Source organism: Pundamilia nyererei, unplaced genomic scaffold (assembly GCF_000239375.1).
Source record: "Pundamilia nyererei isolate P.nyererei 1_Seehausen unplaced genomic scaffold, PunNye1.0 scaffold00057, whole genome shotgun sequence".
In the NCBI taxonomy this organism is placed as follows: Eukaryota; Metazoa; Chordata; class Actinopteri; order Cichliformes; family Cichlidae; genus Pundamilia; species Pundamilia nyererei.
Genome location: NW_005187458.1, coordinates 1024346 through 1039783, shown reverse-complemented (window position 1 = coordinate 1039783; position 15438 = coordinate 1024346). Strand labels below are relative to the sequence as shown.

Genomic DNA, 15438 nt, shown 5'->3' with positions numbered 1-15438 from the left:
GGGTGTCTCTTCGGCTGGTGTTTGTATGTGTTTATCGACATTTGTCCTGTGACGTAACAGCGTCGTGACGCGGTCAGTAACAGGTGAGGACGTAAACTCACCTGAGAGTTACTGAAGGTCTGGGGTCTAGGTAAGGCAGTGTCACGTGGGTTTAACTTCACTAAAACAGGAAAAATCCCCAAAGACGATTAAAAGGGTAATGAGTGTATGGAAGACCAAAGGGGCCAAGATTTTACATTTAAACTAATTATTTATTTATTTATTTTATGAATGTCAGAAACTAATAATAACACGTGATGATAATGGATTTTATTTTGGTAAATTTTTAAAACTAAAATAATGTTTTGAGCTTAGCGTTTCAGTGTGTTTCTGAAGTCAGACTTCAAATAAAATAAGCGGATCTAAAGTTTAATAGACACAAGTGAAACATGTTTTATAATCAATAATTTGACAGATTAATGATCAGAATAAATAATATAATAAAATAATCTGGTCTTCCTGTCTTATAGCAGGTGTTGGAGATGTTGGGGCTGCGGTGCATCATGGGTGACCTGCGAGGAGGAGCGGCACTCCGGAGGACATTTGTGTCTTCGGCGGTGCTGAGTTTGAGGTGGCGGCTAGCACCGCAGGACAGGCTTCCTCAGGCTCGCTTCCTCTCTGGTGATCGGGACTCGTCGCCGTCAGTAGTGGCTAAAATGAAGCTGCGGACTCGGCTGCTGGTTACGCTGTTGTTCGGCGGCGGGTTGCTGGGTATGTGGTGGTTTGTGCACTCAGAGAAACAGCAGAAGCTGCAGCAGCAGCGAGTGGAGCAGCTGCGGCAGGTGGCGCTGGGGCAGGGCACTTTCAGCCTCATGGACCACACGGGGTGCCGCCGGACAAAGAAGGACTTCCTGGGCAACTGGGTGCTGCTGTACTTTGGCTTCACGCACTGCCCTGACATCTGCCCCGAAGAGCTGGAAAAGCTAAGCACTGTCGTGATGACTCTGGACCGCGACGCCTCGCTGCCGCCGGTGCAGCCCCTTTTTATCACTGTAGACCCAGAGCGGGACGATGAGGCGGCGCTTGCCCGGTACGTTAAAGACTTCCATCCCCGGCTGATTGGGCTGACGGGGACGGTCGAGGAGGTGAAGCACGCAGGGCGGGACTACAGAGTGTACGCCAGCGCCGGGCCCAAAGACGAGGATGGCGACTACATTGTGGACCACACTATCCTCATCTACCTTGTCAGCCCTGACGGCCTCTTTCTCGACTACTACAACAGGATGAAGAGTGATGAGCAGATCGCCGACAGTGTCCGCAAACACATCAAAAACTATGCCACGCTGTGAGCGCTGGCTATATAGCAACCAATTACAGACTGTTTTCATAACAACCCCACTCACAGCTGGGGGATAAACTGCTTCTTGTCCTAAAACGGGACACTTCTCCATGGTAACACAGAACTGTAAACGTGTTTGAAGTGAAAGTTTGTCGATCATAACAATGTAAAATCCAGAGAGCATGCTCCCTCACTTCCTGTCTCAGCCTGATGGTTTCAGTGTGTGTGTGTGTGGCCTGGTGTCAGGAGAGGAACACACACAGATTTCCTGTTTAAGGTGTTCCTCTGTTGACACCTAGACAGACTTCCTGTTCCTCAGACAAGTGAAGCAGTCTGACTGCTTCCATGTGGAGCTGAGATGTTTATCAGGTTAAGTTTACTTCTCTCTTGCTCAATGTGGATGAAGTGTGTTTACAGGTGGAAGAAGTGCATGCTTGGGCATTTCCTCCAGTCTGTCACATAAATGGCAGTGGGACATGCTCTCTGAGAAAGTGTCAGTTTTCATAGTTAAAGGTCAGATTGGCCTCAGGGTGTGAGGACCTCGCCGATTCCTGTGAACAGGTCAGCGATAGGGCAGATCATGCTGGTCACATGAAAACTGATCAGCTGTAATGTTGCTGTGGAAACAAGTTATATTATGGCGGACTTTAATGAAGCGTGAGTGACAGACAGGTTCTCGTCAGAAGGTCGTGCGTTTTTGTTTTTTGGCTTCTTGTTACCATCAGATTTTCCCCACAGACACAGAGAGTGCAGACAGTGACAAACATTTTATTACAAAAATTCAATAACATTGATCATCGATTAAACGTTACATGATGATGTCAGAGCGGCTTGTGCTGCATTCAGGCCTTCAGCGTGGCAAATCTGTCCGTCGCTCTGTGCGTGCTCAGTAGAGTCAGAGCCATTGTGTCCAAACTTCCCTCCAAACCGGCACAACTGTCGACCTCCACCGTGTAGTCGTTTGCCTGCAGGAAGTAGAGAGTCATGATCAGCAACCAATTAGCTGCAGCCATCCATCAACAGGAAGTGAAGACTCATCAGAACAGACTTTCAACCTTCTGACGGTGTCACTGATCAATAAAGTGATCAGACAGCTGTTCTGTTATTGATCAGCGAGCTCATCAGACTCTCGTCTGTCTTTAACCAGCTCAGAGGATTTAAAGAAATAAAAGCACCACTTCTGTCATGGAGGATTTTCAAAATAAAACTTCAGAATAAAACCACCAGACTGATCCAGTTTCCTGTCCTTACCTTTTTCACAGTAAAACCCCTAAACACACACCTTGCTGTTCACTGGAATGAACACAGCTATGCACGATAGGGGCGGGTTAAAAAAAAAAATCAATTATCCTATTTAAATCGATTTCAATTTGAATAGTGTATCAATCCATTAATTCCTGAATCGATTTTTAAATATAAATGTATTTTGCCAGAAACACCAGAATCTCAGGTTAAAGCTCACAAAACTATTTCAACCACTGCTAAACAGTTAACAAAAAAGCAAATGAGAGCAGGTAAACGGCACATGCGGACATGCTGTCGTTGCCGAAAGCTGATATCTCACAAGTTCTGAAGCTGCAGGTTTCGTCACTCTGACCAAAATTCATTGAACCGGCAGCAAAAGAAGATCCAGACTATGCTCTATGTTTGAAAAACATTGTCATGAATTCCCTCTTTTGTGCCCAGGACAATAAAAACCACACTTCCTGCACAGCTGCCTCTCTGTGTATTCAGAGACCACCTCTGATGAATTCTCACAAGTCTTAGCTTTGTTTTTAATGCATAGATATAAATATGCATAAATATGTATATATATACTGATAAAAGATCAGAATTAAAATATTTCTGAGTCTAAATCAAATTGAATCCAATCAGTTATAGAAATCAGTGACGATACCCAGTGCGAATGCTATAGTGGGTCTAAACAGAGACTGTATATAAAAGATGGACATGGTGACATCATCTACTTCTGTATAGAGCCTGGATATTTTGTGTGGTCCCATGGTAAAAGCTCCTGACACTAATTGGACCAAACATGTTGTTTTATTCAGTTCGATGGGATGACCTCATCAGGAAACATTCAGCAACAGAATGTTAAACACCTGCAGCGCTGCGCTCATCCTTGTACCGAACTGTGTGTGCAGAGCCGTAACTATGACACCAGATTAACGTATCAATGCTGCAGTTTATCGTTTATGCTTTTTAGAGAATTCATCATCATTTGATGACATCCCTGACTGGAACAGGTGACGTTCACTGTTTGGGCCAAACTAGTCACAAAACGCGCAAAATGCCTCCTTTGGATTTGAGTGTGCTCAGATCATTAAAGTAAGTGTGGTCTGATGTGTGTGTGATCTCTGTGCTGTTATTGGTTGATCGCTGATGTCTGTGCAGATGTTTTACCAGCTGCAGGGAGGCCAGCAGGTACTTTGAGGCTTCAAAGTTGTCTAGACCATGAACGATGGCTGCAAACGTTCTGCGGCATCCAACGCCGCTCAGCGCTCTCACGATGCGGTCTCCGTAATCATGGATGTCAAATGCTGGGCGTTCCTCCTAGAAAATGGAGAGGCGGGGTTTAGAGTCAGAAGGGGTTTGAGTCAGAAGTTGGGTTAAGTTACTGGATGGGGCTCAGCAGGTTTTACCTGCAGTGCCAACTCAGGGCGGATCTTCTCCTCCCAGTCTTTGACCCTCCGAGATAGTGCTGTCTCCTGAGTGTAACCACGACTGTTTACCACTAGCTGCTCCTAAATCCCACACACAAAGGGTTAATCAACTTCCTGCTATTCAAAATAAAAGCTTCACCTTCTTCATGACGGAGTTATAAGTAGTTTGATTTTTCTGATCATGGGTAGCTTCTAGCAGTAGGAACAAACCTTACAGGCTCCAAGTATGATTGATCAGAATGTACTGAACATTACTGAAGATAATAATATTGATCACTGACCACTCGCAGCTTCACCAGATCCTCGTAACTCAGTTCATCTCGGTGAGCTTCTGCGGACACAAACAGCATCAGATCATTACACACGTTCCACTGTTCTTGTATGGATACTGAACTGATTGAACTGATCGATCAGTTTCAGTCTGAATCTGAAGCATTTTACCAGGTGAAATGTGCTCCGGGCCACCCAGAAACTCGGCTGGGACGTCATCGGGAAAGGCGTTGTGCTCGTTGTCCGAGGCGTCATCATCCCCACCTTCAGACAGACATATCAGGCTTTAACGCAAACACACTCAAACAGCTTTTATGACCCTGAACTCAGACCAGCACTAAGACTTACCCAGCAGGTGCTGTCTCAACTCTTCCACAGGCTCCTCCCCCAGTTGACCAGGCCCCACCCCCTCTGGCTGTAGGAAGGTCCTCTTCAGCTCCTCGTCAGACATCATCACTCCCTGAGTGACATAACAAATGTGATAGTAATGAGTCATAATCTGACAATAACACTGACCCTGATAAAACGACCTGAACCGCAGCTGATGTCACTGCTGACATCACTGTGATGTCAGCATGGATGATGGTGTGTGCCTCTTACGGCTCTTCTGTTCATCCTCTTCTGATTTTTGAGTTTGTCTTTGATTGTGCTCAGGTAGATGTAGTTGAGGTCTGAAAAACAGGAAGTCTTAGCTTCATTTAATAGGAAGTATAAATTCAAATCTTCAGATTAAGTCTTTTTCTGGACACAGAAAAGTTTTCAGCCTATTGTTACCTGTAAATGTGGGTCCATTTTTCAACTTGTGCTCTGGAGGGTCAACTGAAACAAACAAACACAAAAAGGAAGTGACATGTTAACAGATAATGGGTCCACAGGAAGAACATGAGTGCTCCAAGCAGTTTGTTCTTACAGGTTCCTCTGAACCAGCTCCTGAAGTCCCGAAGGAAAGCGGCTCGTTTCCTTTTCCTCTTCCCGCAGTCGTCCAGCCCGTCGGGAACTCTGTAGCACTTCCCTGCAGAAGACACAAAACTCTGTAAGCACCTGCAGACTGAATACTGAAACACGCCACGCGGTCCCCATAGTTACCTGGTTTCAGTGGTTTGTCCTCCTCAAGCATGGCGTATGGGTCATGGAACGCCCAAACATTCACCTGAAGAAAAAAAAAGAAAAAAAAGATGTTTCACAATGAAGCTCTAGTAAAAAGGTCAAATTTAATTAATCTAGTTAGAAAACAAAATGGGGAACCGGAGCTTTATGAAAACTATTCTTTTCAAAATAAAAGTACTGTTGTGCTTTAAGTGTGTGAGATTTTTGACTAGGGGAAAATAAACACTCCTGTGGCGAACACTGAGCTGCAATCTGGGGGATTAAAGCAGATTAACGTACAGCAGGAGGAATCGGCTCCTCTCTCCTCGGTTTGTTGGCTTCCATATGTTGCCTCTCTCGGATCATTCGACCATCACTCGGAGCCTGAAACACACCAACGACACCGAAGTTACACAAGGAGAAGAAGAAGATGAAGAGGTGGTGGCTGAAACTGTTCTGTGATTCTAACAGGTGAAATCTCCTCCACCTGCAATCTGTCCACATGCTCCTCCTCCTGCTCCATGTTGTCCAACTTTAAGGGGAGGAAATCGTCTGCTGCATCGCCTCCACCCTCCTCAGCATCAGCTCTGCCCATTTCAACATCCACTGGAACCACAGCATCTGAGCCATGAAGGTCAAAAGTAAAAAAAATCAGAAACCAAAGTAGTGAAAGTCAAGAAGAAAAAAAAAGGGGAGAAAAGCGGGAGGAAATGTGTCATGAAGGACTGAACAGGTGAGGTGAGGTGTACCTGGGGGCTGGGTCTCTAGTTGAGCGAAGTCACTGTGAGGCAGGGAAGTGGAAGCAACTGATCTGAATGTGAGCAGGATCATGTCGCCCTCACCTGGGACGAACAGGTTGATCCTGAAGTCCTTCTGACTGCACAGGATCTCACCTTTCACACTGACACACAGGCATAGAACCAGGTGAGACCTCATCATCGGGGAGCGAGGCTTAGCTCTCATTTAGTTGCTGTGCGAGATCACTGACCTGATGAGGGGCAGTTTCTTTTTCTCTTGGGTTTCAGGTGCAATCAAAGACTCCGGAGGAAGAGGCGGCACGTCCACAGTCTGCATAGGTCAGAGGTCACAGGCAGAGGTCAGAGGCCAGAACGAGCTGCAGGTAAACTGACCTCAGAGAATCAAACTCACCGTGTTGGAGTCAGACCTCTCAGATCGGTCCGACACTTCCAGGTCCAACGCAGAAAACTGAAGGACACAAATGATGTTACTCATTTACACACCTGACTTTGACAGGATAAAGAGTTACAAAAAAGGAGTAAAAATAAAAAGGCAAAAATGACACGATACAGATTTAAAAAGAATTTCTGTGAAAATCTGAGGTCAAAATTTATTTTATTTTTTACGATTAAAAGGTTGAATCTGAAAAATCTAGATCATTAATAATAAATGATTAAAATAAAATAATTAATGATCACGATAAAGAATGTTTTAAATTTAAGGTTCTAATTTTTTTAATATGATATGGTCAGTGACTGAATGAAGTGACTACGTTCCCCAGAATGCCCTGTGAGCGTTGTTAGAGAATGGCGTAACAGTAAAACCTTAACCCTGTGCCTGTTTTCATTCTGACCTGTTAACTCACGTTACCTGAGGGGTATCTCAGGCTTGGCTCCAGGTCCCCTGTAACTTGCTGTTTATATTCTTGAGCACAGATGCCACATTTTCACCCAAACAGCTTCACACTCAGTGACCTCAGATGCTTCAGTTCCAGCTGACCCTGACTTCTTGTCTGCTCCAGGACCGAACTATTTCTACAGCTCGGCTCACTCTGCAGCCTCTGAGGGTTAAAGAAGGCCTTGGCTCTGGAGCAAGCTGGCTAATAACATCAGGCTCATAGAGTCAGGTGCTTCCTTTAAATCCCCTCTGAAAACATGTTTCATAGACTTTCTTTGAAGTCTATAAAAATGTCAGATATCAGTTTTGAATTTTTAGAACAGAAACATTTTATACTTCTTTTCCTTGGTGTGGTTTATTTTTGAGTCTAACATCCAGCTGTCAAAGCACTTTATTGCCAATGTGTTTAAATGAATGAAGCATCATGAAAGCTGAAAATCAAATCAGGGACAAAATGTGACTCTGGAAGTTTGCTCTCAGGTAAAGAACCACCTTTAATAAAAGCTGCATGGTCTTTTTTTTTTTTTACCTCCTCCAAGTTGTCAGCATCATGACTGCTCACTGCTCTGCCATCACCCTCCTGAGACTCTGTTGCCTGCTTGTTGCGTCTGTCGGGAGAGCACAAAGATAATGTGTGAACCTGCAGCAGGAAATCAAACCAGCATGTGGGCGGAGTCACGCCTACTTCTTGTTCTTGTCGTTGATGTACTCCAGAGTCTGGAACACCAGGCTGTGCAGCAGCTCCACCTGAAACAGACGCAGATGCCGTCACATGACTCCATCACAGACTGGCCGAGGTCATGTGACTTGTGTGTGGCTCACCTTCTTGCTGTAGATGCAGGCGGAGCCCTGGATGAGCAGCGCAGCCTCTGCGAAGTTCAGCCTGGTTTTCCCACCATCGAAGGTGATACACATGTCATCCAGCTGCAGACACACAGACAGATGTTACTGGGCGGAGCTCAGCTTCATTCCATCAGGCTGTGACTGACTGAAATCCCACCTGGATTCACGTTTGTGTCTCTGTGGATTACCTGAAGCTGCCAGACCAGTCCTTTGTGAATGACCTGAACAATAAACTGACCCAGAGCAATTTGTCTGAAATGCAGTTGTTACCTTCTAATTACAGCTCTGTCTTCTTCTGTCTGCATTAGAAGTACTGCAGAGCTTACTGCTAAAACTGACACCTTCTCCGTGCTGCTTTTACTCTTTACAAAGACACCCAGGGAGCCAGACTGACCCTGTAGGTGAGCCTGTTCTGGGGCACGGACCACATGTTTGATGCAGAAGGATATTGCTGTCTCGTGTCAGTTTGTATGGAGGACGAAAGCTATCAAAGTAAGAGCCTCTGTGGTATAAATAAATTACCTCATCTAAGTAGTCGTTTAGCTCTGACGCCAGGTCGATCTCCCAGTTCTTTGTGAGCTCTCGGATCGGCTGGAGCAGGTGAGCATATCGGCTCTCTGTGGACTCCATCTCGCCTGAAACAGGTAGAACCAGAACAGGCTGTGAATCCTGCGGGGTCTCAAACATCACTCGGTCTTTAAGCAGCTCGTTTCTCTGCAGTGCTCTGAGTTGCAGATGGAACGCTTTCTCATTTAAAACTCAAGCAAAGATTACTTTCATTCAGTCCAAATTTGATATAATAGTAGATTCATAAAAGCCTGTAATGTTGATCAGAGCGCACAGCTACAGCTGGACTGTACATATCGATTTAAGTATCGATTATCAGTTTTCATGGTGAACTCTTTGCATTCACCTGTCCTCAAAATCTAACAAAACTGTGTTATCGCTGCTGTGAATTATATTAAATAGCGTGATAATTGCTACGAGCTAAAGCGGCAAATACTGAAATCAGAGAGAACGAAATCAAAGCAAAGTACGTTCAAAAATGTGATTTATTTTAATCGCTGTAGCTAAACCTGTGATTAAAAGATAAACTTAACAAATTAACTTATTCCTAATCTAACGCCGAATATACCGGGACATTCCACTGTTTAGTAAACCGTGTTAATTAATCCTCTGTGAGATCGATGTTTACATCAATCCGAATGAAACTCAGAAATGTCAGATTTATCAACGCAATGTGGCGGAGCGTCTAAGCGACTGCAGCTGTCAAAGCTTGAACACTTGGCTCATTTACCTGCTCAGCTTGGTTATTTTTTTTAATAAGAGAAATACCTGAGAATAAGCAGGTGTCGCTAACATGAAGCAGCGACGGTGTTTAAGGAGTAAAATCAGAGAGAAACTTACCGAAAAACCTGAGCCGAGCTACACCGGGGCTAACTGTTTGTAGCCGTTAGCACAACACTCAAAGTACCCGCGTTAAATTTCTTCTTCGCTGCTCTGGTCTGTGTAGCAGCTCCGCGTGCTGCCCCCTGGCGGCGCTATGGTGTGATACAGGCTGCCGACCGCTAGATGGCAGCGTTGCAGTTTAAAGCAATGACTGTAGAAAACATCTACAGTTTTCTACAGTTTTCTGTAAGAAAACTGTAGAAAACTGTAGAAAACTTCTCCAGTCATTGGTTTAAAGAAACTGGGCGAGCTGCTGCCTTCACCTTGGGATCTGTTTATAAGAAATACAGATGATTTGGCATGCGCAAAACAGCGCAAGAGCAAAGCCAAGTCAAATAGTGAGAATTTGGACTCCATATTTCATATTTATATCTGCAAATATCAGGCTAAAGCCATATTCATTCATTGGACTTATTTTGTAATATTACAGAATATTTAAAGCCCCTGTTTTATTTTTGTTTATACATGATAACAAGTTAAATAAAACCCTGTGCTACACGACTGGTGTAGGATTAAAGGTTAAAGAATCCTAAGCAACAAAACAACAACAAAAACCAAAATACTTAATGAATTAAGTAATCAGTAAAAAGGATCACAAGCTGTTTGGATAATCTTTTAGAAAAAATAAAACCATGAAGTGAGAAGTCATAATACTGTCATGAATGTGTGCACTCTTCCTCATCTCACTCTTCTGGTGCTCAGTGCGAACACAATGGTCGTGTCCAAATTCCTGGACTGCGTCCTCCTGAGGAAGCATTAGTATGAATTTGGACACGACCCATGAACAAGTCTGCCCCTTGAGAACGCCCCCTGTGGAGCAGGAAGTGCACTGAGGGAGGTCTCTGCTCTCCTCTGAGCCTGAAATTCCTGCTCCAGACCACACTCCAATCCACCAGCAGGTGAGGAGGGCAGGAGGAGTATCGAGCCAGAATAAAAGCCCTCGTGCAGACAATCAAAGCCATGTGAAGGACACATAAGAAAGTGGTTTTCTTGGTTCCACCTGAGCTCAAATGTTGGTTACCTGGGCATGAAACAAAACAAGCAGTGTGCGGAGCCATGCTGCCGTGTGCCGTGACAGCACACCGCTGTCTGAACTCTGACCATCACAAATCATATCTGCAGATGGAAACATGATGAGATTTCCTCTGCACACAGATCTGATTTCAGGGCCCTCAGTATGTGTGTGTGCGTGTGTGTGTGTATGCATGTGTTTGTAACTCTTCCTCCACACATGAAACCATTTTTTTATTGTGATTTAATAAAACTTTATTTACAAAAACAGCAGGTGATGTCATTAAGAAGCAATAATGATGATGATGATGATGATGGGCCTCAGGAAGCCTCCTCTTCGTCCTGCAGCAGCATTAGTGAGTATTATTAGTCTGAGAGGACAGCTGTAATTAATGCCTCTGAGAGGAGGATGACGGGGCAGCAGGAGCTAAATTTAACACTCCTAATTCAAGCAGCCGGATTTCTAATCCAGGAGACGACGCCCTCCTCCTCCTTGTCTTTCCTCCTCAGAGGTGTACATGCTGCTCGGGAGTCCCACTGTTTTACTTTCCCAACAGAGACGAGACGACAAAGGATGCAGACTGGCGGAGAAACGTCGTCACGGCCCAGGAAGAACACTTCTGGAAAACATCTGGCCACATGTGATTATGAAGAATAATCCTCTGATAAACTCAGAGAAAACAATGCACGCAGCGGTTTCCCAGCAACACCCCATCCCCATCGCACTGCGCTCCTCTTCATCGTTTATCTCTTCCACTGGAGCACCAACAGATTACTGAGATGCCAGCAGCTGCACGCCATTCTTAACCCAGCACAAAATGTCTCAGAAAAGCTACAAACTAACAGGTAATGCTGCTGTGGCCACAGCCATCCTTTACATACAGTCTTTGGCTAATAACACAGAGCATCTGTCAGAAGAAGGTGTGACTCTGCAGCAGAACATCCTGGACTCAGCTGCAGGTGAAGCTGAGCCATGTGTCGCAGTCATATTTGCCTGCTGCGCTCCATCACACCTGCAGCAAGAGTGAGCACAGAGACTCCACCCCCACAAACACCACCGTGTGCACATCACCTGATAACTAATGGTGTCAGCACACAGTTAATTCTAATCAGCATTATAATAATAATCATTCACAGTTCACAGCATGTTAACCTGAACAGCTGCAGTTCCTCTAACTTCCACCAGAGGCTCCCAGCCTGCATTGTTATGGGCGTGGCCTCTGTGACTGACAGGTGGATGGTGACACAGGCTGCTGCTGATTCACCAGAAACCCAAGGGTTACATCATGTCCATCTTAAATATACAGTCTAGTATCTAGAACACGTTCCACAGCAGGAGGAGGAGTCTGCACCTCTGACCTCCAAACACCTGCCATGGATGAAGAGACAGCGCAGCGAGCGGCGGCTTGAGTAAATGAGGAGGTGTGAATCTCAGCAAGTGAGTGGAGTGAAGATCAGCACTCTCCTCCTCCTCAAAGGTTACACCAATGGTCTACCCGCTGTACTCTGATTACTGCTGGAACAGTTCTGTAAATGGACTTAAAACAAAAGTTTCAGTTAAGAAGTCTGTGCAGGGTGAGAGTGCACCGCGTTGCATGCCCTTGGACGTCAGTCCTGTTATTTTAATTCCCATTGGATGAGAGCATGGATGGGATCAGTGGTTTAACTGAAGTATTTTATGTTTTTTGGGTTTAAATATTGATCTTTGACTTCAAAGTTTCAGTCTCTTCTTCTTCTGCAGGTTTTCAAATATTAATGTAGTGATGCCAGTGAACCAGCAGCTCATAATGAGCCAATCAGGAGGCTGAAAATCATACCAAGGGTTTTCTGCACTGCTCAGATTAATTCATGATGTCCTCTGATTTGGTTTCATGTTGTTTGCGTTGGTTTGCTTCCAGTTACGCTCAGGCTGGTAGTTTTTGTGTGTGGTTGCAATACAAACAGCACAGGGAGGATAACAAGGAAGAGGTGAACTCAGTCACAGCCAAAAACCAGAACAGGAAGAAGACATAAAAACACCACCAAACACCAAAACCCTTCAAAATAAGACAGGAAGTAAACGAGGGAAACGCAAGGCTGTAAGCGCAAGCATACAGATGGTGAAGTGTCTCCAGAGTATAATCCAATCAGATAATCTGCACCTCTGCCTCTTCGACCTGCACCTTAAAGTCTAGAAGAAACAGAGTGAACATGAAGCCTGCACTGATAGAGAACAGATATGAAGCCCAGCAGTAACACACAGTTACTCTAAGCTCTGAAATCAACTGGAAGAACTCAGATGACATAAAAGCATTATGGGAAATGTATTTCTAAATCTAAATCGATACTTTTGCCAGAAGGAATAAAAACAGAAGAAATCCAGAAATGTGATCTCAGTGAACAAATTGCTGTTTTATTGTGTGTGTGTGTGTTTCACATCTTCACTGCAGTCTCATTCATCAGCTGTCTTGAATGGCTCAAACTGACCGCGTGCAGATGAATATGAGAATGCTGAGGTCACGACTCTCCTGTCAAGCATACTGATTGGCTGGAAAAACCCATCAGAGTTAAACCCGCTGCCCGTTTTCACCCCAGTTTCCAACTCGCAGCCAGCAGCTGTGAGATTGGACGACAGCACGGCTCACCGGTCCCCTCCCTCCCTCCCTTTTAGCTTCCACAATCCACTAGGAGCAGCGCTGATGGATCATGAAACCACCACAAGCTCATCAAACCACAGTGAGTCTCTCAGGCGTTAGAACCCTCTGTTTTTGACACCTGTCAGGATTGGGTAAAGGTATGACTCAATTGGCTCAGAGGTGCCGTTGTTGCTGCTGACCTCGCGGCGTACTCTCTCAGAAACACAGGTGCAGCAGGAGTTGTGCAGGTATCTCTCAATCCAGCCCCAGAGTACTAAAAGTAAAACTGAACCACCTCCACCACGGAGGAGGAGTCTCACATCAGTTTATCTGCAGGAAACTGGTTAGCAGCAATTCAACTTTCAAAATAAGAGCATGAGGTTTCTCAAGGGATGTTGTGTTGCCCAGGTGGATGAAAGTAAACCCAGGCTGCCCTCAGACAGAAGTCTGTGACTTTCAGACTGTGCTGCAACTAAGCCGTGATGGGATCTCAGATCACAGAGCACAAAATGGTTCAAAGCCATATCAGTGACTCTCATATGATGCATTTATTCACAGGTGAGCAGTAATATTTAAATTCATTGTACTTTAATGTACAATATATCAAAAGACCAACAGACTCCTGCTATGCTGCTGGGAGTGTGAAAGCCTAATCCAGGTCCAGACCTCCAGGATCTAGAAATGTGTTTAACCTGACCCTATACAGTGTTCACTGCATCATTCCATTTTTACACTGATCACCACCTGCATTCATGTATATATCTACCTGCTTAGTACTTTTAATTTTAATTTTCATGTTTATTTAAGTGTTGTGTGACAGTATGTTTTGCACTAAGTACTGCAGCAATTTCCTAATGTTGTAAACCTGCTCAACATTTGGCAATAAAACCCTTTCTGATTCTGATTCTGAACCTTGTTGCAGGGGAGCAGCAGCTGTTTGACTTGTTGCTGACTCAACTTCATGTATTTTTATGGCGTTGGTTGTGTTGCTTGTCTCTGTGCTCATTTAGTGTCAGATCCACCAGGCTGGGAAAACTTCGGGTGGTGGTCCAGCTGCTGTGAGACATCGGCAGCGCTGTTTACATGTGGAAAACAGGTGTGCTGTAGTGAACACGGTCTGATCACGCCTGTTTAATCAGCAGATAATTCGGAATGAAACAAAGACACATGTAGGTGTCACCTTCATCGCAGTGATCTGACACTCTGATTGGACCTCTGTAGAGCTGAAGTCCTGGAACTGAAGGGAATCCTGGACTCTGATAAAGATCAGATGGCTATTAGCTTCACCAATGTCTTCAGGTTTCAGTCTCCTGGAGTATGTTTCCCAGAGTACCTCACCTTTCTTCTGTGCTCTAACATCAGCAGATCTCCAAGTTTCTTCCTCAGGTGGAGTTACTGTTAGTGAGTAGATTAAAGTCCGCCAGGCTGAACATGCAGTGGGTTTATAAAATATGATGTTTTGTTCTGGTTCTGACCTTTTCCCCTTGCTTCTGTCTCTGAGAGGAAGATGGATGTACTGATGGAGTCACAGCTGTATCCCATCTGAGGAAGGCAGAGGAGGATGACGAAGAGGTGAGGCAGAGGATGATGGAGAGAGAAAACGTCCGACTTCTCTGCCGAGTCTGTCTGCGAGGTGAAGGATGGAGGGAGCGGGTGAAGGGATCATTCCCTCGCCAACGAGCCTCAGCGAGGCTGGAAAAATGAGCGCTGTCCCGGGAAACTCCTCCGCTGAGCTCGGATCGGCCACCCCCGGCTCGTTACTCAGATCGGCTATTCAGCCAGACCGAATGAAAAATAGTCCCATAAAATCCAGATGGCTGAGAGTGTCAGCAGAGAACAGGAGAAAGTTTGACAGATTTGATTTAAACTTATGTTAAAAAAGAATCTTTTTGTTATTGAGAGACTTTGATCTGGGCTCGCTTTAAAAAGAGAACTTTTTTGGTTTACCTCCGATGACACACAGAGATCTCTTTGAAACCTTGAGCCAAAGAAGAAGACACCTCTTCCTGTGTAATGTGTTGCTCCTGAGATGTCCCAACAGGGCCTCTGTACATGCTACATACAGTTTCAAACTTCCTCCTCCTTCGCTCTCTGAGCTCACCACGTATTTTAGTTCCAGCTCATTGGCCACTGTAATGACCCGTCCTCGCTGCCGTCTTTGCTTGGCTGCTGCTCGTTTGTAAATGTTGTTCCTGTCAGCCGCTCTGGTCTGCCTGCTATTGATCTTCCTGCTCGTTTGGACCTGCTTACTAATCAGCGTCGCACATTACAGACGCACAGAACTGATTAGTGAGTTCACCACCACACACAGAGCAGCTTGCTTTAATCAGCTGTTTCAAGTGTGCTCGCTGTTTCTGGATTAATTCTGTGCTGACGCAAAAACAAATGATTCTCAAAGCAAACAGCTGATGTGGACCTGCTGAAGCCAGTTGTTTCACATGTGAAGTGGATTTTCTCTGCCCTGACTCTGATGTTTCAGATTTACTTCAGTTTGAACTCCTCAGTGAGTTTTGCTTATCTCAGCCATATACTGAGGTGAGATCCTGAA

At 45.0% G+C, this 15438-nt stretch overlaps 2 protein-coding genes across 5 annotated transcripts in view; one reads left to right on the top strand and one right to left on the bottom strand.

The window, feature by feature from the left end:
* Positions 1-1511, top strand: part of sco2 (synthesis of cytochrome C oxidase 2) — a 1854-nt gene extending 343 nt beyond the window's left edge. For 2 of the 4 annotated variants that reach the window (XM_005734172.1, XM_013911170.1), the window contains exon 2: positions 513-1511. In XM_005734172.1, coding sequence (XP_005734229.1) covers positions 522-1328 — 807 coding nt within the window. In that variant the 5' untranslated portion in view covers positions 513-521 and the 3' untranslated portion in view covers positions 1329-1511. Of the gene's footprint in view, positions 1-509 lie in introns of all 4 variants that reach the window. The other 2 variants (XM_005734171.1, XM_013911169.1) reach the window with 1 other exon arrangement.
* Positions 1512-2070: 559 nt separating this feature from the next.
* On the bottom strand, positions 2071-9300 carry ncaph2 (non-SMC condensin II complex, subunit H2). The gene is made up of 20 exons (XM_005734170.1): positions 9223-9300; positions 8338-8450; positions 7795-7896; positions 7658-7719; positions 7502-7580; positions 6487-6543; positions 6326-6405; positions 6087-6238; positions 5825-5958; positions 5638-5721; positions 5338-5401; positions 5162-5263; positions 5026-5070; positions 4852-4922; positions 4600-4711; positions 4423-4515; positions 4263-4312; positions 3961-4062; positions 3722-3871; positions 2071-2283 (listed from the first exon to the last, which is right to left on the bottom strand). Exons 2-20 carry the CDS (start codon positions 8443-8445, stop codon positions 2161-2163), a joined length of 1770 nt encoding a protein of 589 aa, XP_005734227.1. The 5' UTR covers positions 8446-8450; positions 9223-9300; the 3' UTR covers positions 2071-2160.
* Between the last annotated feature and the right edge of the window lie 6138 nt (positions 9301-15438).

Excerpts from the sequence above, each read along its gene's own strand:
- ncaph2 (XM_005734170.1), bottom strand. The coding sequence starts at position 8,445 with ATGGAGTCCACAGAGAGCCGATATGCTCACCTGCTCCAGCCGATCCGA. Across the intron at positions 5,402-5,637 it reads AGGAGCCGATTCCTCCTGCT|GTGAATGTTTGGGCGTTCCA; the intron begins GTACGTTAATCT and ends TTTTTTCTTCAG. Across the intron at positions 4,313-4,422 it reads CCCGGAGCACATTTCACCTG|AAGCTCACCGAGATGAACTG; the intron begins GTAAAATGCTTC and ends TTGTGTCCGCAG.